This window comes from Zosterops lateralis (assembly GCF_965231275.1).
Source record: "Zosterops lateralis genome assembly, chromosome: 3".
NCBI lineage: Eukaryota > Metazoa > Chordata > Aves > Passeriformes > Zosteropidae > Zosterops > Zosterops lateralis.
Genome location: NC_139764.1, coordinates 31,632,381 through 31,655,988, shown reverse-complemented (window position 1 = coordinate 31,655,988; position 23,608 = coordinate 31,632,381). Strand labels below are relative to the sequence as shown.

The window sequence follows — 23,608 nt, the reverse complement described above, 5'->3', positions numbered from 1 at the left end:
ATTGCACCTTATTTTAGGTGCTGTCACACCAATAAACATCTTTCTGGTCACACAAGGAAGTCTGATGTCTGATGCAATGTAACTCTTGTGGGGAAAAAATGTCTTTTGTGGCATAACTTTCTGCTTTCTCCCACTGAAAAATATTTCAGCAAATAATGATCCTTTCACCTCTATTTCACTGGAAGTCACCATCCAAATGCTTATAAACACTTCAGTGAAAAATGTTTTAAATCAATTGTATCTATGGTGGACAGGATGGCACAAATACAGATGAATCACTTTTTCTTCTAAGTTTTATTGCAGTTAGAAAACATGTTGTGTTTAAAACTTCTGATACTTAGTATGCAGTTGGACATTATTTAGAAAGTTCTGAGCTAATTTCCAAAAGTTAGTTATAATTTAGGTAATTTTCTTAAATTATGAGTAGTATCTTCAAAAATTAGGCAGAATATATTGAAAATTAATTTTCTGTTTTAAAAATGTTTGGATTATTTGAAAGTATACTCTTTTGTATGGTAGAAAAATATTTTGTAATAAAAAATGTCCTATATGTAAGATTGCTTTGGATAATTCCTCTTTTAATATGTTTTGTGCTGAAAATTTTGCTTAGTAAGTACAAACGTACACTACAGACGCACTCTGCCATTTAAAAAGAAGAAGAAAAAAAATCTGTGCTATTTTGTTATTTTTGAAATACATTTATTTCTTTGCACCATATTAAGCCTTGTGAGAATATATTGTTATTTTATTATTTTTGAAATACATTTCTTTCTTTGCACCATATTAAGCCTTGTGAGAATATACTTATGGGAGGTTTCAGAGTGCTAATCTCGGAGCATGTTCTTCCCTTACCCTGCCCTTCCAATCCATCCACAAAAGAATACTCACTAATGTTTCCTTCTCTTTATTTCCCTCATCCCCTAATTGAATTAATTTTCTTTACATTCTTTGTTGTTGTTGTTGTTTATGTAGTAGCATTCAGGCATTGGAACAGGCTGCTCAGGGAAGTGGCAGAATCACCAAACCTGGAAGTATTCAAAAGGTGTGTGGATGTGACACTTGGGGATATAGTTAATTGGGGAACAAAGTGTTAAAGGTTTGATTCAATTATCTTAGAGATCTTTTCCAACCTTAATGATTCTTTGATTCATGAAAGGTTGTTCAATTTTTCTCTCCTGTTCCTCCCTACACCTCAAATTGTGCAGATATAGAAAATATATCCCTTGTTATCAACCAAAATTTATGTATGTGTTGAAAATAAAAGTGAAAAACCATTCCTCTGTCCCTGAACAACTGTTAAAAAACATTGTCCCTTACAGTGTTTTTAGTCTGCTGACTGCTACTTCTCTGGAACAATTTTAACAACTTACTTCAGAGCAAGACTCCTTGAGAGCTCGGATCTTGTCAGCAGACTGCTTACTGCACTTAGCTGCACCAACCAGATAAATTCAGCATGAAGAACTCAAGCTGAGATAGATGTGAACCTGCCCCAGTAAACAGGAAAAAAAAAAAAAAAAGCCATGACCCTTCACAAATGTGAAGAAATGTAAAGGGTCTCATTCTCAGGGTAAGTGGACACCTATTACTTGCTGCAGATTTATTTTAAAGAAATGTAGGCCAAATTTTGTCCCCTGGTTACCGGTTCATTATACAATTATTTTTGTTTCATGACTCTGTGGGGACATAGAGGTGGAATAGAGGACAGAATTTGGCCCAATTAGTACATACCACTAATGAATATTATTTTAAGGTGCAGGATGAAATCTTGTCTGGAAAAGAATTTTGAGACCCAGAACTGAAAATGTTCTCTGGCAATGTATGGATGGGTGTGGGGGAAGAGATGGAGGAGAGCAGGAAGAGTGAAGGCAGAATTTGATTTGAAATGGAAGATATCATGTCTTATGTGACAATCCCTAGTGAAAGTGAGAGCATCCACGCTGGTATCCATACAGCACACGACAGACCCAAAGGGCCAGATTAGCACCTTCTTAAATCCTGGAGATGGAAAAAAGGCCACAGGAGAAACATTCTAGACCTGGACTTCTAGGTGAAGTAGATATTTTGATGATACTTACAGAATACTATTTTATTTCAAATGGAGGATGGATTAGTTGATGTCTCAGGTACTTTTTATTTGATTTCTAAAGAAAACAAAATTTATGTCATTACACTATTAGTTTGTCAATCCCAGACTAGTATGTTCTGGACACGGCTTATTTCAACCTAATCTAAGAGACAAGAGACGTCTCAAGACTAATGATGTTCCTAACAGGTGATTGTTCTGTGTGTTAAGGCTTATTATGTGTTTGTTTGTTTGTGAGTTTTTGTTGTGTTTGTTTGTGGTTTGGGGGTGTTTGTTTGTTCATCACAGGTTTTGTTTATGTTAAATCAGAGATCATGCAAAGAAGGAAGAGGCTGAGGTTAAAATTTCAGGCATGAGATAGAAGAGTTTGGGTAATAGTTGACTTGAGAAAGGGAGGGCTAAAGCAGGGAACATTATCAGTATTAGATGATGTCTCCATGTTATTTCTGAGGTAGGTGTCTAATATGTTCATAACCTGAAATCTGAAGCAACTCCAACTCCGAAACTTCACTTTAACTTTAGGTTTGACCCTTCCATTTCATACTTGTGACTGCAATTCTTGTCCAAAAACTGAAGATAAAGGTATAAATGTTTCAGATTGTGCTGCATAAGATTTGACAAAGCAACAATGCAGAAATTATTTATAAATTTCCATGTAGCAGTCTAGCTTTTTTTTTTTTTACTTTTTTCCTACTGCACATCTAGTGAGTCTTACAATTCTGACCTTGTCCTTGGCACTGTAGGACATTGCATTATAGGGGGGGAAAAAAAATCTCTTTTTTCTTCCCTTTTTTTTTTTTTTTTCCTCTCTGGTCCTTCCCTATAGCAAACCCATGTTTCAGTGGTTGGCAGCTGCTTCCAGGAGGTAATAGCAGATAGGCTTGGAGACATGGCATATCAGCATAGAGGAAACAGCCTACTGCAATGGGTTTTGTTTTTTTGCAGGCTGATAGAATTGGGGGGGTGCTAGGAAGGAGCTGATGTTTTGGTAATTCTAAAAATTGTTTGAAAGACAATTAATTGAATCTGGAACAGGCCAGCAGTATTGGGAGATTAAGATCTCTCTGTTTGGGTGTTTTTGTCAATTCCTAGATAAGAAGGCAAGTTCAGCTGAGCTGGGTAAGCAGGTGACAGTTCCCTTCCCACCTGGCTGCCAGGCCCAGCACTGCTGCTGGAGCTGGTGCCAGTCACAGCTCTCTGACTGGACAGCAGCTGAAGCCTGCAAGGCAATTGCTGCCTGCTGTTTTGGTCAGGTGTGGTACATTCTAAAAAGTGGGCCAGTGCTTGTGTGCAGCCCAGCTCTGCAATAGAAATTAGTACCTTATAAGGAGGCTTTGAATCTATTACAGGTGCTTGCATGCAAGTATTAGTATGCAGCAAAAATAAAGTTTTGCTATAGGAATTTTTATTGCTATAGGAAATTTTAGCTATATGCTGTTTGCTGATAAAAGGTCTAAGGTTCTTGTAGATATGCTGAATTGCTAGAACCCCTTCATTTAAAAGAATATGTTTAGAAAGCAGGAGCACAGGGAGGAGGTCCTTTAAAACTTATCTGGATAAGATTTTTGGAAGAAATAGAGCCTGTCTTTTTAAAAAAGTAAATCTGTTGTAGCCCTACCTACACGTTTCCACTTATATCCTGATTTTCTTTGCATTGGCCTGAGTTAACTCTGCCCCCTACAGCATTCATCCTGTTGATATAGAAAATGGAAAAATCTGTAGATTGCTTTAAAGGAGTTCCTCTGAGCCTTGATAAGATGGGCAGCGAGTTGAAGAAAATTGTATCCTGAACCATGGTAAGGTAAAATCATATAACGATATGCATGACTTGCATCTATTGCTAATTATGTATGTGTGATGTTTGTAATTTCAGTCATCCTTGCTGCTGTAGTCATCTGGGTCTGGAATCAAGGGGCCTTGACAGGAGCAGGTGTTTGGGTAATTCTGAAAATTGCGTGGAAGAGAAAGACATCAGTTTAATCCAGCTCATACAGCCAATTGGAATTGCTGATCTACTACAGAACTGATTGAATTTTAATGAGCTGAATTATCTTTGAATTAAATTAATTGATATGCTTGTGGTTGTTTTAACAAAACTGGGGAGGGGTTTGCATAGATCTAACCTTGAAATAAACTGGGACATGAAATCTGGAAAATAGCTCTTTACTCTTTTCAAGTCAGATTAATAACCAATGGTTATTAATATAATTTGAAAAGAGTAAATTCACTAGGGACTGATATTGTATTCTTAGCTTGTTATTTTGCCTGAGTAAAATTTTTATGAAAACATTAAAAAAAATTATAGTCATTAGATTACGTTTTCCCACTAGAAATCTCTTCTGCTTGGGGTCAGCAAGCAGCAAATGCTTTGCAAGCATAGCTTGTTCACATGATTTTAACAGACTTTTTTCAGGCTTCTTTCTGCCTTTTCTCTCTTATTCCTAGTAAGAGTAGGACTGGGATAATAATAATGTTGGCAGTAGTAGTAGTAGAAAGCAGCACACCTACATGTCAAAGAGGGTGTTTGGAAAGAGGAGCAAACTCTCTTTATAGCCTACAGACTAAAAGCAACTTTAGGACTCCATTTTCTGGCTGTCCTGGATAGGCAGAAAGAAGTTCCTCTGGCAGTTGAGAAGGTCTGCTGGTAGTGTAACTAGGGAAGGTGGGATAAATTAACCCTACCAAATAGCTATCATATGTTAAAACAAAACAAAACAAAACTTCATCCAGTGCATATGGGGGAATGAGACAAGTCTTGTACTCAAGTACAGTGGCATATTGATTCTGTTAGGAATATCCCAATAGTATTAAGAGATGGGGAGCAAAGCAGGTGGCAACTGTAGAGTGACAATAACAACTTTTCTTTATGAATATTCGCAAGCAGCAAAACCAAGAAAGATCAGAAGGATGAAGAAAAGGTTGAAGTGCTTCAGATACTGCTATAGAAACAATGTGAAAATTCTTATGCAAAACCAGCATAAAGCAGGCGTTCCTGATTTACAGCACACCAAGTTTTTCCAAGAACACTAAGAATATATACATATTTATATATATGTACATGTGCACCTGTTGGGATATGGTATATTTGAAGAAACACAGAGGCTCTTTTGTTTTCTTTTCTGTCCTTTTCTCCTGACTGAATGTTTGCATTTATTCCAGTCCTTCGGGAGTAGGTGCACGTATGAACATACAGAATTCCTAAATGGGCATCTGCAGCTGAAGTTCAGTTCAGCAGGCTTCTTATCAAGTTACTCTGTTTGAGCTTAGAACTGCTGCAGCTGGGATGTGCCATACATTAAATCTCAGTGCCTTCCAGTGTGTCCTGCATGCAGCAGGATCACGTAGGTCTCATTCCTGATCCAGGTGTTTTGAGGTTGTATTGATAATCCTGGAAATTCCTACATTTCCTAACTGAAGAAACTAGAAAGTTATTTAGAAAGAAAACTGCAAATCCTTTATACCGGTGAGTTAAAAGTATATAATATTGTGTATGATATTGATGGTATTTTGGTTGTTGATATTTTGTTACGCTCTTTTTTGTAGTAATATTTAGGTAAGGATTTTGAAATTGTCTTTCAAGGTTTAGAAGATGCTGTAATTTATGTTCCTACCAAACTTCCGCTACTCTTCAGTTTATTTTTCCACTATTTCACAAAGATACTAGTATTATCTATTAATAATAATCCTCTGGTATGGGTTGTGATCTTTGCCTTTGCCTTTAGAATTTTGACAGGAAAAAATAATTATCTATCTGGTTTCTGGCCAGCACTTTGCAGTAATACACCTTAAGTCCAATCATAAAGGATACTTTAAATTTTCCTTTTGATCAGATGGAAGTAGATCAAGTGATTAGCTGAGAGCTCTTTGATAATTTTCTCAGAAATCTGTCTGGATCAAGTTTACCATTCAAAGGCTATTTTCAGTTAACTGGATTCAAGTGTAGACCTCTAGTTCAGCATCCCTTTATCTGAATAGCTACATCAGTGTAGTTCTGCAGCAGGGGGAAAAAAATCTGCAGATGCTGATGTATCAATTGTAGATACTTATAGAGGCACCTATTTCCAAAGGACTGGAATACAGGCAAACACTTGCCTGATGGTAAATATTGAACAAGAAACTGATATGTTGTTCTAAGCTCCAGTAAATATTTCTTGATGCACTGTGTGAGAAAGTTTTCTTGTCTATACCTAATATAGCTTTACAGAGTGTGTGGGCAATTAGAGAGGTGGCTTTTCATAGCGTGAAAAAGGAAAGTCCTTTTTTTCCTGCTGAAAACACGTTTGAGCTAAATAGCAACACACATCAACTTCTACTAAAAGTGATGGCAGCGGACTATAGAAACCACCCTCGAAGGTCTTTTTATTTCATGAGAGAGATGCCAGGGATGTACGAATGTGGGCATCCCAGCGAGCCTGTCCGGTGGTACCACGGCAGCGCTTTGGTTTCTGAGGTTTGGTGCTGGCGGAGCCGCTGCGGCGGCGGGACCCGGACCCGGACCTGGACAGAGCCCAGCCGGGGCTTTCCTCCCGGTCAGAGGAGGTGCGCTCCTGCCTGCCCCGGGGAAAGGGCTCCTTCTGGTGACGCCCGAGAGCACCGGGAGCCCCTGCCCGGGGAGGAGGGAGGGAGGGGATGCGGTGACGGCGGGTGAGGTGCCTGCATCCCCATCCCCCGGCAGGGCCCCGCAGGGTGAGGGCACACCCAACCCCGGGATGGGATGGGCAGGGCAGGGCAGGGCAGGGCAGGGCAGCGGGAGGCGGCCCCGGGAGCCTCCGCCGTGCGGAGATCGGACAAAGGCTTCCAGGAGAGGGAGTGGCGAGCGGGCGCCCAGCCCTGGGCGGGCTGCGGGCGGGTCGGTGCCGCCGGGACGGGGGGAGGGAGAGCAGCCGGGACAACTTCCCCGGGGCACGGGGGGCCGCAGGAGGCAGCTCCCAGCGAAAGGAAGGGGCTCTCCCGCGGCGGTGGCTGCCTCTCCGGAGGCGGTGCGGGGCGGGGAGGCGGGGGAGGAGCCGGGCGCATCCCCGGGCGGCGGCGGCCCCTCCACTGCGCCAACCTGCAGGCGGGCTGGAGGCGGCAGCCCCGCCCGGCTCCTGCCGGGGCCGCGCCGCCCTCGCTCCGGCCCGGCCACACCGCAGGAGCCGCCGCTCGGGGCTGGGCTGGGCTGCAGCTCGCTGGAGCAGCAAGAGCGGCATCTTGGAGCGTCTTCCCACTGCCCCTCCATCGCTCCCAGCCCGCTCCTCTCTCCTACCTGCAGCCTTTCTTTCTCCCTCCACTCCTTCCACCTTATTGTCTCCCCCTTCTCTTACCATTTTCTGGTTTTAGGGTTTATTTTTTTTTTTTTCCTTCTCTTTCTCCTGCCTCCATCCTGTTCCCTTTTGGACCATCTTCGTTTAGTGCTTCTTAATTTCTCGGTTTCTTCTGATTTTTTTCCCTTGGACTTTGCCTTGTCATGTCAAGATGGAAGTCAGGCATGACTGGCTCTCCTCATCCCCCCATGAGGGCTTCGAGCAGATGAGGCTGAAGAGCAGACCCAGGGAACCTTCCCCAAGCCTCACCAGAGTAGGTGCGAACTTCTACAGCACTGTCAAGCAGCAGGACTACAGTGCCAGTGTCTGGCTGAGGAGGAAAGACAAACTGGAGCACGTAAGCCAGCTTCTTTTTCCCTCCACTTTTTAATTTTTTTTAATTTCTAGACCTCTGTCTAGGTATTCTGTTAGGCTGTCTGCCAGCTGGGACTCCAGAAGAAAAGTGTTGCTCCAGTAGTTTGAGCATGGCATTTCCCAAATGATAGAGAAAGGAGCTATTTAGAGGTCCCATAATAGTCAGATCTGAGGTAAATGGGATGTCAGTGCTGTTCCAGACTACATGCGGGTCTTCTTCTAACTGGAAGTATTTTTTAACCTTCTTGGCTGATTCCTTCTTCTATTCCAGCAAATTCAGCACTGATGTGGGAGGAGAAAGATTGGGATGGTGCAGATGGAGGTTAGAACATTTATCTCACGGTGGTTATAATGTAGTTCTAGAATAGCTAAAAAAAAATAGCTAGTGGTTGTTTTTTTGTTTTATTTATATATATGAGATTTTAGATGTGAATTTTCATTCTCCCCCTCCCCCATCTTTTTCTTCTCCATGCATGGGACTTTGAACACACACTACCTGTGTGGAGTTGGGATTTCCTTCAAGAGTTTTCTTGCTGCAGCACTACTACATGACATAACTGTGTTTGAGGCCACAATAGGACTGATACTGTGAATAGCTCTAGTGAATATTTTATGAGAATTTAAGGTGCTTCAAAGTGTTCCTGTCTTGGATGATGTTTGAAAGCATTTTTCATGTTACTTGTAACAGCAAGGAGATGGGCTGAGATGACCTGCAGGCTGTGTAAGTTCCCTGAATAGCTTATTAGGTGAAGCCCATTGTTCAGTGTACAGTACAATCAAGACAGGAAAGTGGCTGCATTTACAGGGATGCAAAAGAATGTGGATGGGCTTGCATAATGCAACAGTCTGCTATTCTTTACACTAGTGAGTAATTTGCAATCACAGTCACATTGACTTCAAGAGGCACAGGAAAATATTTCTCATGGTACAGCCACCTCAAGTCTCTTTGAATAGAAATGGTCTGATTAGAAGGATAAATTGCCTTTATTACATGAAAATCCTAGATGGCATAGTAGAATCCTTTAAAGATGAAACCTGAAAGAAGGTCCTTTACCAAGTAATTCATGGACTGTAACCCTCCCTTCCCCCTAACCTGCAGAGTATTTTATCCCTCTTAAATTGGAGTTGTTTATACTTCCGGGCAAATGACAAGAACTGATGATCTGTTGGAAGGATCGTATTTCTAATGTTGAGAAGAGTATTGAATTCTGTCTGCCTTTTAACACAATTTTGTGATTCTTCACACTGACAACAAAGGTTCACAGTAGTAAGCTTGTAAGTGGAGTGTTCTCCCATTGTCAATCAAGAATAAAGGTCAGTGCCTTATCTCAGTACAGCTAAAACATCGAAAGCACAGAAATCGGAGCTGTGGCTTTTGTAACAGATTTTGCTACATGTTGATATCTATGATCAAATGAGTAATTATTAACTGTGGGGAGATTAATCTGTCAGCAGTTTGATATCTGGTAGCTGAATGGTCAGATACCTGTATATTAAACCTTATCACAATATTAGCAGGAAGAAAGAAAATAGGCATTAACTTGTTTGATGATTGGAAGTGCAAAACCTTTATTTTGTGTGTGGTTTTGTTGCTGGGTTTTGGGTTTTTTTGTTGTTGCTCTTGGGGGTTGTTACTATTTTTATTAAGTCAGTATTTTGTCACAATAGTAGTCTTTAATATTCCTGCATCATTTGTGTGAAAAGCTTTCTCTAATCTGTAATGATGTTCTTCTGGGGGTTTCCCTCTCATTTGATCCAGTTATTTGTACTCCCACAGCCTATTTGAACAATGCAAAGAGAAAAAAAAAAATGGAGCATTGATAACCCTTGCTTGCCATAAACGATTTATTTAATTTACTTTTATTGTGACTACTCTTCAGTACACTGATATGCTAACAGTAGATACTTTGTTTTATGATTTAAGGCAACTGCATTACTGGTGAGTGTTGTAACAGGCTATTGCATGAATAGAAATAAAATGTCTATTTATTTATAAATTCTATTTTGCTTATACAGTTTTAGAGCAAGGTTGTTATTTTTTGTTTTCAGATGAATCTTTGAGGGTTTTGAGTGTTCTCTTGCTAAAGAAGTTACTTCCTACACTCCACTCTTCCACTCCAAGAGACAAACCAATTACTTTGAGATGCATCATTTTGAATGGGATAGTCATTGACATATGATATAGCTTATGGCCTGTATTGCATAATGAAAATATTTACATCCTCCATGCACCTCATGAAGTTTGCATAACATTTCATTACAGCTCCCTCTGAGATAGTCATGTTACTTGATACCTACAAAGAAAACCAAGGTCCAAGGAGTGAGCATTCATGGAGGCACTGAATTTAAAAGTATGCCATCACAGATTTGATGCTGCACAATGACAGGTTAGGCAGAAGAGGGGTATATAGTGAGTGCAAGTCAGGATACACATGAACAGATTTTGAAGTTTCATATGTACTCTTTCAGCATTGTGGAGGGGGATGGATTTGATTCATCAAAATGATTTCTTAAATTGATTTCAGCTGTAACAGGGATGAAATTGGGCCAGCATATTTTGTTCATTGCTTACAGTAAGACTTTGTAGACTACAGTAGGTATTTTATAATGACTTTTGTTGAGGTGAATAGCCTAACTTAATCATGTGCAACACTTACTAATCCACATACAATTTGATGGGTTAAAAAAATATTTCGAAATAGTATCAAATCTTTTGAAATAGTATCAAATTGTTTATGTAAAAAGATTCTCAAATATTGAAACAACGTTGTGGGTTTTGGTGTTGTGATTTTTGGTTTGTTTGTGTTTGTTTTGGGCTTTTTCTTATACAGATGTCAATTTAAGGGCTGTGGTAAAGAGATTCAAGAGTATGATAAAGAGGTTCAAAATTACTGCTTTATATCTTCTGAAAGCACAAAACAAGTTCAGATGCACAAATATATTCCAGTTTCTTTAAAACTGATCAATATTTAATTATTAACTGTCCACAGAGGAAGTAAAAATCTGGAACATCCTGTTGGTGTTTTACTAATTAATTATTCTTCAAATGGATCTTAATATAGTGTGGTTTATTGGCTAGCTGGTTTTGTATGGTTTATTATGCCATGTGGCAGCAACACAGCTTCTACAATAAAAGATTTGAACACAACCCACCCCTCTGCTTTTGTGAACTCAGATGCTGTATTTAAGATTAAATAAATTTGCTGTAACATATGTAACTCCCAATGAGGAGTTTTGGCTGAAGTGAGGCTTCAGTGTACATGCATGCTGTACCCAGTGTGCTGAAGAGCCATATTGTTAATGGAGGAATTTACAAGAGATGTGAGGAACTCCAACACTGTAGATGTGACTACAGTGATGTTGCAAACCTTTGCCTGAAATCCCTGCAGAGCTGAAATTGTTCGAATTCTATGTATTTGCTTCAACTAGTTCCTTGTGTCTCTTTGTGAAATTGTTTGCCTGGCTTTGGAAGGGTTGGAGAGAAGATGGATGTGTGAAATATTCTTAAATTCTTCTTTGCTTTTTGTTGTTGTTGTTGTTTGTTTGTTTCTTTCTCTATGTCTGGTGTTGCCTTTTTTAAATGAAATGTGAATTCATTAAGAGAAATAGGAGGAGGTAGGGATTGGGAAAGAGTAGTTAACCTGCTTAGGCTTTAGCTGATAGGAATTAGTCAATCTGGTTTAATTTGCAGCAGCTTTCCATCGTGTCTCTACATCCCACAGAAATGACAGATACTGAATAGTTCCTGGCACCTCAGCAAGGAATTCTAGAGAACTTAATTTTAAATAATTAAAGCTTCAAAAGTGAACAGAATTCTTCATAAGTTATAAGAGATATGCTTCAAGCATATATTTCTTTTGGACAAAAAAGGTATTCTTTCTCAAGGATGTATTGATAGTCTTCTCTAATAGCTTCTAAATTTAATTATTTGCTTAATTATGTTAAAAAGTTCTCTTTTAAGAAACTGGATCAAATCTACTTTTGGGGAGACCTGACATCAGGACAGTGTTATTTCCTGGCAATCCTCAGCCTGTTATTTTTGAAGAATCATAATTTGGAGAAGTTATTGACAATTATTGGTTTTTTGGTGGATTTTTTTTTTTATTATTTTTACCGAAGTTCTGATCAGCAGCAAGGGCAATGTTGAGATTTTCAGATTCTAAGTGCTCTTGCTGTTATTTGATCAGTTCATGTTGTTGCTCAGCACACTGCCGTGCCTTTGGCAGAATTGCTACCCAGGGAGAAAAGTGGCCATGAGGTATGAGAAGTGACACTTGGCAGCAGAGGCAGGTATCTAACATGCAGCTGTTAGGCTTAAGACAGTTTTCAATGGTGCCTGACAAGCGTGGCCAGAATATTTCTCAGAGATGCATAAGCAAATCCTAAATAAAATATAGCTTTAATTCACCTGTCATAATACCTTTATAAAAGTTGAAATTCCAAATCCAACTCTGCCAGTTCATTTTTATTATTCAAAAACTAGTAAGTCTGTTAGGCAATTTTGTTTTTCTCTTCTTTTTAAATGATATTGGAAATTCTTAACAAAATCATTGCTGGACAATTTCCAAGTGCTTTTCTACTCTTACATAAAAATTAACACTAATTTTAAAAGCCAGAAGATAGATTTGTAACCCAGTCAAGCCAAATCAATTGCTGCACAGTGGCAATGGCTTCAGTTTAAGGAAGAATAATGCAAGGATATAAATCAGAATTCAAAAAACATTCCTATATTCCCAAAACAGCCCCAGTTCTTGAAACAAATGCGAACACAGGTCTTCTTTTGAGTTAAATGAGTTAATAGAATCACAGACTCTCCTGATTTGGAAGGAGCTCGTAGGAATCATCTGCAAGTCCAACTCCTGGCCTTGCACAGGGCACCCCAAGGATCAGGTACCTGAGAGCAGCATTGCCCAAATGCTTCTTGAACTCCGTCAAGAAGCTGTGACTACTGTCACAGCTGTTGGTGCTGTGACTACTTCCCTGGGAAGCCTGTTCCAGTGCCCAGCCACCCCCTGGGTGAAGAACCTGTTTTCTAATACCCAACCTAAACCTCTCCTGACACAACTTCAGGCCATTCCATTGGGTCCTGGCACTGGTCACCAGAGGAAAGAGCTTGCTCCTCCACTTGCTCTCATGAGGAAGTTGTAGATAGCTCTGGGCTCTCCCCTCAGTCTTCTCCAGGCTGAACAAGCCAAGTGACCTCAGCCACTTCTTTTATGGCTTCCCCGACAGGCCTTTCACCATCTTTCACTAGCCCTCCTTTGGACTCAATTTTAACAGCTTTATATCTTTCTTATATTGTGGCATCCAGAACTGCACACAGGACTCAAGGTCAGGCTGCAGCAGAGCAGAATAATCCCCTTCCTCACCAAGCACAGTAATGCTGTGCTTGGTGCACAGTTGTTGGAGTCTTTTGCTCTAGGCAGGTGTAAATAGTTTGTCATCTGGAATAATGTCTGATACAAAGAAGAATAGCACATGCCATGTCAGGAAAGATACATAGATGGGGACAAGTCAGAGGGTTCTAGAGAATTAGTTTCCAATATTTGAAGCTTTTTGATGGTGTGGATGCAGATTATAATTCCAAATGTCTGTCTGGTCCTGGAGATAAATATCTATATTTAGGTTTCATCATTAAAATCAAGGGAGCAAACTCAATTAAGTTAGAGGGATTTTGGCTCTTTCTCAACAGGAGACTGGTATGTGGATTGCCTGCCTGGGGCAGTGGTACTTAGCATGAGTTGTGACTCTTGCTGAAGTAGTAGCATGCAGTTTGCTTCACTGCTGACAGACTGTGTGTGGAGGGGAATTCTTATGTGGAAATGCTGATTTCCTTGCAGGTGTCTTTCTGCAGTAATGTTTTGTAGACAAACATAATTAGAGAAAATAAATGTTCAGAAAAGTGGTAAAAGGGGACCAAAATAATTGAACAGTGTTGGGAAAATACTGAATAACATTTTAGAGCAAAAAAATATAAAATGTTTTCTTTTGAAAGTGGTATGGGGAATTTCAAATCCTGAGTAATTTATCACTGTAGTTACCACACATAAAAGTAATTTTGTATTGCAAAGCAGTGAAAATATGATAACCCAATTTTTTTCTCTCTCTTTTTAGTTGTAGTGGATTAACCTTGGTTTTCTGCCAGCTGCCCACCAAGTCACATTCTCTCTCCCCCCCTCCTCAACAGGGCAGGAGGAGAACATCTTCTAGCTTGAGATAAAGATGTGGAGATCACTAATTACTATTACAGGCAAAACAGACTCAACTTGCTGAAAAATAACTTCATTTAATTACATATAGGATAGGATTGTGAGAAACAAGGACAAGACTAAAATCATCTTCTCCCCTCCCCCCATTTTTCCAGGCTCAACTTCAATCTGTTGTTCCTGAATCTTTAACCTCCTTCTCTCAAACCCCTGAGTGGCACAGGGTATTGGGAAAGGTGGACTGCAGTCAGTTCATAACACTTTGTCACTCCTTCTTCTTCACAGTTCCCTGATGTGGTGTGGGATCCCTTCCACGGTATATAGTCCCTATCAAGCTGTTCCAATGTGGGTCCTCCACACAAGCTGTAGCACTTCAAAAACTGTACCAGCATGGGTCCTCTCCATGGGGTGCGCTCCAGGAATGGACTGCTCCAGCATGGGCCCCCCATGGGCTGCACTTCCTGCTCCTTTGTGGGCTCTCCACAGGCTACAGTTTCCTTCAGAGCACATCCACCTGCTCTGGCATGGGCTGCAGTGTGGGTACCTGCTATACCTGCTCTGGTGTGGTTCTCCATGGGCTGCAGGGGGACAGCCTACCCTCTTCCTGGGTAGCAGTGGAATCTCTGCTCCAGCACCTGGAATGCCTCCTTGCTGCTCTCCTGCACTGACCTTGGTGTCTGCAGGGCTGTTTCTCTCATGTTTGTCTTGCTTCTCTCCCATTGCTCCTGGGCAGCAGTTTTTTTTCCTTATATGTGTTATCAACAGAGGCACCAGCCAGTCCTATTGACGGGCCCAGCTTTGGCAAGGAGCAGGTTTGTCATGGAGCCAGCTGGAACTGGCAGTGTCTGGCATGAGGCAGCCACTGGTCTCACAGAGGCACCTCTGCAGTGGCTCCTGGCCCCCAAAACCAAGCAATGTAAACCAAATACACTAATCCTGGAGCAGCTCTTGTTTTTCAAGTGTATGAGAGAATAATTAAGCATTGCATTAATCTAACACATCAGTTCTGATGATTTCAACACCAGTCACTTTTGAAGTCCAAATCTCTAAAGCTGAATTTAAAATATTTGAGGCAAATTCACTGTAACAAGCCTAATTTGTAGTCTGACTTTATGTTGTTGCACAGAATACAAAGTAATTTAAAATTTCAAAGTTGCTCTTAAAATTAATTTATATATGCATGTATAAATTAACTTATAATTTAATTTGGCCCATTCAGGACTTCTGAGCAATGAAGTTTTCTGCTTTCTGATAAAAAGGCATGTATCTTAGTCTGCGTTTCTTCCAGATGTTACCTTCAGTGTAGGTATAGGAAAAGTGGTTTCCTAATGCTTTGTTTTTCCTAATGCTACCAAGCATTAAGGAAAATCCAAATTAATTTTTTTGCTACTGTTATCCTTTATTTTAACAGCATTTACCATCCTTGTTTAAGGATCTTGAAAACAGAGCTGCAGAAACTTGCAACTTAATCTCCTTGTCTGTTACACAACCACGCTGCAGTCTTCAGTAATTTGGTCTTGTAGCTGACCACTAACTGTAACACACTTAAGGGTAGTAGGAGTACTTAAAACACTAGGGAAATTATGCTTCATGAATATCTGCTCACAAATGCTATCAGCTCACTGTCTGTAGACAATGCCCAAAGAATCTAGGGTGCTATGACTGCTTGTATGTTTAGCTTAGGCCTTTTTCTGTTCCATAGCCAGGAATGCTAAAATACTGAAGGTAAAATAACTTTACCAGACTATCAAAAGGATGGAAATAACTGGCCAGCTCATGCCAATGATTTATAAACCCTGTTTTTTTTTTTTTGCTGTTCACAATGGGAAGTCACATACTCTTTATTGTTCCTGAAAAAGAAATTCCTGTGCTGGCAGTAAACTCACTAGATCTGGCTCCCCTGATGGAATGTTTTCTTGAGGCACAAGAGATGGGTTTTGAACAGCCCACCTCTTGGGCTGCTTTTTTGGTAACATCATTTCAGGTGTGATTTCCATGCCTATAATTCCACACCACTACATATTTATAGTTTCATTAATGAGAGGGAAAAAAATAGGCATCTTTCTAATGTCTTACAAGGTCCCTATATCCATATACACCAAATAGCTCCTCTCATATTTCAGAGTCTGAAAGGAGGCTTCTTAAAATGAAATTTGGATGCAATTTTTAAAATTTTTGCACTCCAAGATGACAGCTGGTAGAGTGAAAAAGTGTAACATTCATTTTCTCATGCAGTGACACTCCTGTAATGTCTGTAAGATTGTGTGGTCTGATTGGACAATCAAGTTGTTTTCAACTTGCCCTTCACAGTTTTTGGGACCAAAAGTGGATTACTTGAGGGTATAGCTCTGTTAGGCAATTATTCATGCTGGCATCCATATTCTCTAAACAGCCAAATCTGGGATGTGTGCTTGCTTGAGACCTGCATGCCCATTTGGCAGTGATGAGTGTGTACCTGGGTGCTCCCTTGCCTGGGGGAGATGGATTGATTGAGAAATGAGGCACTCACAGACTCCCTGGTCATTTGTGTTTCAAGGGAAGGCAGTTAACCCACTGTCACCTCAAGTGACAAACACTGGGCTTCTTGTGGTTGCTTGACTATCTACTGTGCCTGAGTGGGCAGAGAGGCCACTCAGCTAAAGAAACGTGTGCAGGGGGTTGGGAGAACCTCAGAAATTCAGGAGGGGGAAGAAAGGAAATGAATGATGCATTAGTGCTTATTAAGTGAATTGATTTAATCAGAAAATAATTTTTATTAGATTGGAAACTTATTCCTAGGGGCTTTTTTGAGTGCTTATCCATCAAAACTTAGTCTAATTTTTTTTTCTTAATAGGATTTGCTTCTCAGAACTCTTTAACTCTTATAAAGGCTTTCCAAATATAACATAGGATTTGAGTATTTTTATAGGCATTTGTCTTTCTTTGTTTTGATCAATGCGCTGTGAATTTGACTGCGTAGATAGCATCCAGCCCTGGACAAAGAAATATCAGAGTGGTATTTTTAGTAATATTACTTTGGCTTGCTCTCTGAAGATGACGAAAAATTTCCCTATTTTTCCCCACTTTTTCATGGCCTGTAAAATCCTCTATGTGCAGTATTTGTAGGTGAATAAAGTGCATTTTATTAATTTCTCATATTAAAACCAAAATTTTGAGAGAAGTTTGTAAGTTTAATTTTTGGCTGCGTGATGTCAACATAATCAGCAGCTTGTTTTGTAACTGATAAAGTTATTGCAGCTCATAAATACCAGTTACTCTATTTTTATTTTTGTTGCTATTCATGTATCTCTATTTACAGTTGTAATTAAATGTTTAATGGAATAAAAAAGCTCATGTATTTGAGAATTGCTGCTAATAAAACAAACAGGGATTTAGATAATTCCTGGCATTCTGATATATTAAATAGGCTGAATTTCACCAAGACGTTTTTAACTGTTTGGAGCAGAACCAAATGTGGAGCAGTGATGAGATAGTGATAGTGGCCAGCTTAGAATTCTGGATCCTGTTGTTACTGCAGGAAAGGCATGTGTACTTGGGGTTGTACTGTAACTTAGTTTTCTAAAAGCCAGTATTTGCTGTAAAAAGCCTGCCATTATGAGCTGATTCAGATTTGTTATGAAACACAGGAATGCGTAAAAGTTAATAAGGTGTTCAGCACTTCCAGCCACAGTAAACATGCCTTACTCTGCTCTTCATGTTTCAGAAATCCTGCTGCTGTGTCCATTAAGTTTCATGACTGATCTTTTCTAGGCAGGGGATTTTTTTGATAAGGGAATATCATTTATGGGCTGAATAAACTTCAGGCATTACTTCAGCCTCAGGCTATTTGCTTCTGAGAATGGTGTTTAAGGTGGCACTATTTCCTAAATGCAGCTTGTGCACTTTTGTTTGATCTTGTTCCAAAACCATGATCCATTGACTTCATTACTATGGATTTAAGTTGTGTATGAGCTCCTTGAGAGAAGACTGTAAAGACTGTACATCAACTCAGCTAACATGGCTTTGGAGCTTAAAAACAAGTTCAGTACCTCATGCTAAGCAGTTGGAGGAAAACTCTGTTTTGGAATCCTCCCTTTTCTTGACCTTTAAGTCTCTGGATTGTCAGGATGGTTGCTGTATAAATTATTTGAGAACACTCTGCAGTTAGCATAGGGCTATCAGAAGAACAGAAGGCATCCTAATATAACAGAGGGGTAAGAAACTGTAATATCTATGTGAATATGAAAAAAATATATAGATCCAGTGGTTCACTATTTAATCCCACCTCTAAGGTGTTTCAGAAGGGAGAATACACAAGGAAGTCAGATGGGTGCAGAGTGCATTTGAAACTGCAATTATGTGCCAAGAGTAATGAATGGGTATCTTATGAAAACTCAGCACAACAAAGCTATCTGTGAAATTATTTCTTTCTTCCCCATTAGAATACTTATGTATTTGTTTAGAAAGTGTAAGTGAAAAACAGTGCCAGTCATGCTAAAAAGCAAATCAAACCTAAACTGGAATATAATTTCACATTAATGATAGCAGGTATAGTCTGTTTTCATGTTTTGTGCTAATTTAAGTGGAAATGTGCACCTGCTTCAATGGTAATAATTGGAGAAAAAAAGAAAAATAACAAAAGCACCAAAACACTTTGTTGCCTCTTGTGAAAAATGAATTAGATGGGCAAATAGAAGAATTTCCATTGGAATGTCTGCTGGCTACAATAAAGATGGGGACTCATGTCAGATTCTGCTGTTTCCCCATAATTTGTTGGAGAGGACCCATGAGCATCTAGAAATGCTTGTATTCCTGGAACATTAAAAGAAACAAGTGATTAAGGGTCTTACAGAAATTCTTGTGGCTTTCTGGCAACTGCTGACAGAAGTTGGCCTTTGACAGAAGTTTAGTCCCTTCCTGGGCAGTGATAAAATAGCCAGCAGAGAAAAGGTTGGGAAGATGAGTGAAATGGAATAAATTAGAGCTAATGCTCTGTCAGTTTGCTCTAGGGCTGGAGCTCTAACAGTGTTTGCAGTACAGTGGGTGGGGATTTCTGTCTTCTGAAATAGAAGTTGACCTGTGCTGCCCATTTGCTATTATCTTATGGATTAAAGTGTTTGAAAGGTTTCAGGCCAATGGGTTGGCAGAGAACACACTGTTTTCTTTCTTCCCCTGAATCAGTACATTCCATAACTTCTTCCTGCTTATTAAAGAATTCTCGCAGGCCTGCAGCCATGTGTTTAGTCCCATAAGCTCTAAAACTGAAGGCAGCTTTCTGCTTACTTTTGTGATCTTGGATGCCTTATGGAAAAGTACTTTCCCTGAGTTTTCAACAGGATCCATAGTGCTAAATTCGGGTAGGATGGTGATAGTCTTTGCATCATTTAGATGTAGCTTCAGTCATTGCTTGAAGTGTTTGCTAAACTGTACAGATTCTCTATGTATCTTTTCACGGAAAACCAGTATGTTGTGTGACATCTGACTTTTGCTATTGACTAGGTAAAGAGTTGCTTGGAGTCATGCATACAGTCCTGTGCATAAGTGCTGCTTAAAACAAAATGGATTGAAGCATATTCAGTTCTGCTTCTCTGTTGGAACTGTGCTTTTTAGATCCTTGAGAAGATGTATCTTTTGAGTAATTCCTCTTACATCAATAAAGACTCCCCTGGTTAGTGCAGCAGATGGGATGGTTCTAATAAAAGATGGCTTGAAAATGAATAATTTAAAACAAACAGACAAAAAGATCACTGATCACTGATGCAGCTAAGCCAAACAATTTTGAAATTATTTGCAATTTTAAACTATTTTTGATTGACTTGTTTGTGGAATGTGAACCAAATCTATGATGCTGAAGACTGATTGGTGCTTATTTGGGATGTTGTGACCATCAAAATACATCAATACACCAAATGCTGTTTTCAGGCTTTTACAGTGTAAATGATTTATTGTTTAAATAACAGTTCCTTTGGGTCTAATGTGAAACAAAACCCTTAAGTGTTTTGGAAAACGTTACCTTTTTGAGCAATGCAATTTCCTTTGCCAGTATGAGCTGCTGTCCCTGCAGACTTTTCTTTCAATTTTCCATTGGGCTTGTGGCAGGCAGCTAACCCCTTCTGTGTTACTTTATCCCATTTTCTGCAATATTGTTCTCTCTGAGCCTTTTTGTCATGGCTTAGCTGCATCAAACTCCTGCTGTGGAAACCTGGAATGTGCCACACTGTATTCTCTGGTTCTGTATATGTGGTCTCAATGCACATCAGCCTAAATCAATTTGTTTCTGCAACCATATGACAACTGAAATCTCAGTCTGCTGGAAATCTCAATTTTTAAGAAATACTTTTTTTTTTCTGTTTGTGCACTTTGTTTCTCTAGTGTGTGTCTGTGCTAGGGCTGTTCTAGGCATTCTGTTTGGCTTTAAGTAATTGTTGCTTATATCCATTTTTTACAAGACACTGTATTGCACAACAGTTTCCCTTTTATTTCTCCAAGGTTGGGTTTACCTACCCAGGGCCCTTGGTTTTTAATTTTTTTCCTATTTCTATAATCTCATCAAGTCTTTCATGATGCTTATTTTTCTTTAAATTATTTTTCTTTATTCCCTTGTCCCCACTCTCTTGCTCTGTCCCCTCAAACTCCTTTAACAAATCCAAAGTCTTGTTTTGGTATCAAATGCTGTGTTCTGCAATGCACCTTGTGTGAAACACCCAGGGAAAATGTGGTGAGCAAAATATATGTAGGATTTGCAAGAAGGCACTTCTCTTACAAGGTTTATACATTTTTTTTTATTTTTTTCTGGCAGGGCAACACTTTCTGAAGTTCTTAAGTAATTTAAGTTCATAAATCCAAAATATGCACCTCTGAAAACCCTGAAGTTGCAAGGAAGATGGAAGTTTCTGAGTTGTGTGAGTGCAAGTTGGCTGACAGCCTTGCAAGTGTGGTCTGTAGATGTGGTAATATAAAAGGCAATGATTACATGAAGAGCAATAAAACTTTCCACCACCAGTATGAGTTTGTCGTGTCAGCCAACAGCATGTTCTTACAGAATCTCTTCCCTTTTAATTAAATCAGGGTTCTGATTTTTTTTTTCCACGAAGAGAAGTACAAGCAACTGTACTGTTGTGTCTTGAAAGGGATGAAAAAACCTGTTTCTTATGGAATCTGTTTTTCAAATGACTGCACATTTATTTCTGTTTTTCAGGAAGAGAAAAATGAGAGTGCATCTTTTCAAGTTAGTTTGTGCAGGTAGTAAATAGGATTTTCTCTGATCAAGTGAGAAATTTGTGGCAGATGTAGAAATGCCTGTTTATTACAGAACTATGACTGTACAGTAATACCTCCTTATTTACAGGCCACAGTACCTAAGACACACATGAAGTACTTGAAATTTTTATATGTTTTAGCTCTCAGGTATGTTATATTTTTGTTGTTTTGAGGGTTTTTTTAAATACATTTCTTTAAAAAAGGAGGGGGAGAGGGGTGTGGTATTTTCAAAAGGCTGTAAGATCCCTTCCTGTTTGGAAAAATCTGGCTGTTGTGTTTGAGCTGATGCTTTCTATGATTTCTTTTTCCTAAAAGTCTCTCCCTAACAGCTGTTTGCATTTTGGGTTTTTTTAAATGTGTGTTTCTCTAGTATTTGCAAGACTGAAAATATTTTATAAGAACCTTTGGGAATACTTGTTGCTTTGTTTATTTACTTAATGATTCTGTGTGGCATCAGATGTTCTCAGTTTATTTCTGGGCATTATTAATTTTTGATAACATATCTGGCTAATTTATTCAGGCTCATAGTGTGGAGCTCCTGACTTGAGTAGAACAGCTTGATGAGGAACCAGTTACTGATGAGTGTTTGGTTGTTACCACCATGAAGGTAACACCTTCCCAAAACACCATTCTAGATAATAATTCCATATCTAATTTGAGATATGATGATGGGCATGTAGTCTGAAAACAACAAAACTGCTGGTAGTGGCCTCTTTTCTGTGAGTTACATTGGTTTTACAGTAGCTTGTTCTACCTCTACTTAATTAACTTTAATTTGTATATATGTGTATACTTTTAGCCATTGGGCAGGATATTGTAACAGATAGCTTTGTTTAGTTGTATTTACTGCACACATTTATTTATTTATTTATATTCATTGTGTTGCCTTATTCTTTTAAAAAAAAAAGAAAAAAACGTGGCTTAGCCGCAGAAGAAAGGTTCTCTTTTCATATTGCCCCGAGTGCTGTGCTGTTAAGGGAGAGATGATTGGTTTTTTGAAAGCAACTGAGCCATGAGGCCCAGTGAAGCTTTTGGGGTGGAGGTGGGGCAAGCAGAGAGGGAGAGGAACAATGAAGCTTGAAGAAACTGGAAGAAACCACAGGCTGAAGATTGCTGAAAGGAGCAGAGAACTTGCTTGTAGGAGTACACAGAAAGATGGAAACACTTGTAGGGTTCTGGAGTGGAAAACATGATTGTTCAAATCAGCCTTTGAAAGCTTTTGACTTGGATAGCCAAATCAGAGGAAAAAGACCTGCCCTGCAAGGTGTGAGGGCCAAAATCTGTTTTTTTCAGATTTTTTCCATGCAGTATGTTTGAGTTCTGGATTCAGCTTAGTACTTTTGTACAAGCAATTAGAAATAAAATTGTGTAGGGCTTTTTCTTCTTGCTGTTTAGTTTTGTCTGTTCTTTTGGTTTACTCACAGTGGGAGATTCACTGATTTCTCCTGAAGGCTCTGCCTGGAGTATAGCTCCATCATGAATCTCCACATACAAACTGACCAAATATTGCAACAAGACAGGAACAGCAAAAGCAACTTTTGTGGTTGACTCCTTGGAATAGTAGGGTCTAAAAACATACACGGATGCTGATGCAGAGATTGATTTTCTTTTTTCAAAGTAATTGGTATCATGGACACTAGTGTTTTCCTGAGACATGTGGAGTCATTGCCTCACTGAACTAACTTTGGTTGCATAGCTTTAAGTGAGGTATGTGGAAGCTATGGAAACCACCAAAAAGGGGAATATTAAGTATGTAGAGTGAATAGCAGTCACTTTCCACAAGCAGGGGATATTCTAATTGTGAATTAGTTTTATCAAAGTCAGAGTGCATCTGACAAGTTCTTTAGGATTTTCTGTTGTTTAAATTCTTTATTTATTTGTAATTCACTGTGTATGACTGGATGCAAATAATCCTATCTTCACCTTGCTCTCTATTTTTTTATATGTTCTGTTTGCAGAGAAGGCACATGAGTAATTTCTAGATGGCCACATGAACACTTCAGACATAATAAGCCTTTGCAAATGTACATTTGCACAAACATTTCTGAGGTGAGGTTCTTTTTCAACCCCAAAAAACTCGTTCCAAAGTTTGCATGTATGGATGTCACCTGAAAACAGAAGTAAAACATAATGGTCTCACCTGATTTGTTTATACATACTCATTCTGAGATACAGGGTTTTTGGTTTCTTGCTGTAGTCTTTATGTCAGGCAAGTTGCCATTCATTTATGTAAAGATTTGAGTAGTTTTCATACCACTTTGCAAAGAAAAACTACATTAAAAATAAAATTTCTTCCTGAGGACTCTAAACCAAGATTACAGGAATGAAATAATAGTTTTTCTTTGTTATTGCCTACCATATAATCTGTAAGGTTGTACAACTTGGAGCATGTAGGGAGAACAGTGCAATCACTTCAGTCATGA

The 23,608-nt window shown here is 39.3% G+C and overlaps 1 protein-coding gene across 1 annotated transcript in view; it reads left to right on the top strand.

Annotated features, from left to right (window-relative positions):
- Positions 1-7,065: 7,065 nt before the first annotated feature.
- Positions 7,066-23,608, top strand: part of PLD5 (phospholipase D family member 5) — a 163,562-nt gene continuing 147,019 nt past the window's right edge. The window contains exon 1 of the mRNA XM_083858084.1: positions 7,066-7,723. Coding sequence (XP_083714210.1) covers positions 7,538-7,723 — 186 coding nt within the window. The 5' untranslated portion in view covers positions 7,066-7,537. The remainder of the gene's footprint in view (positions 7,724-23,608) is intronic.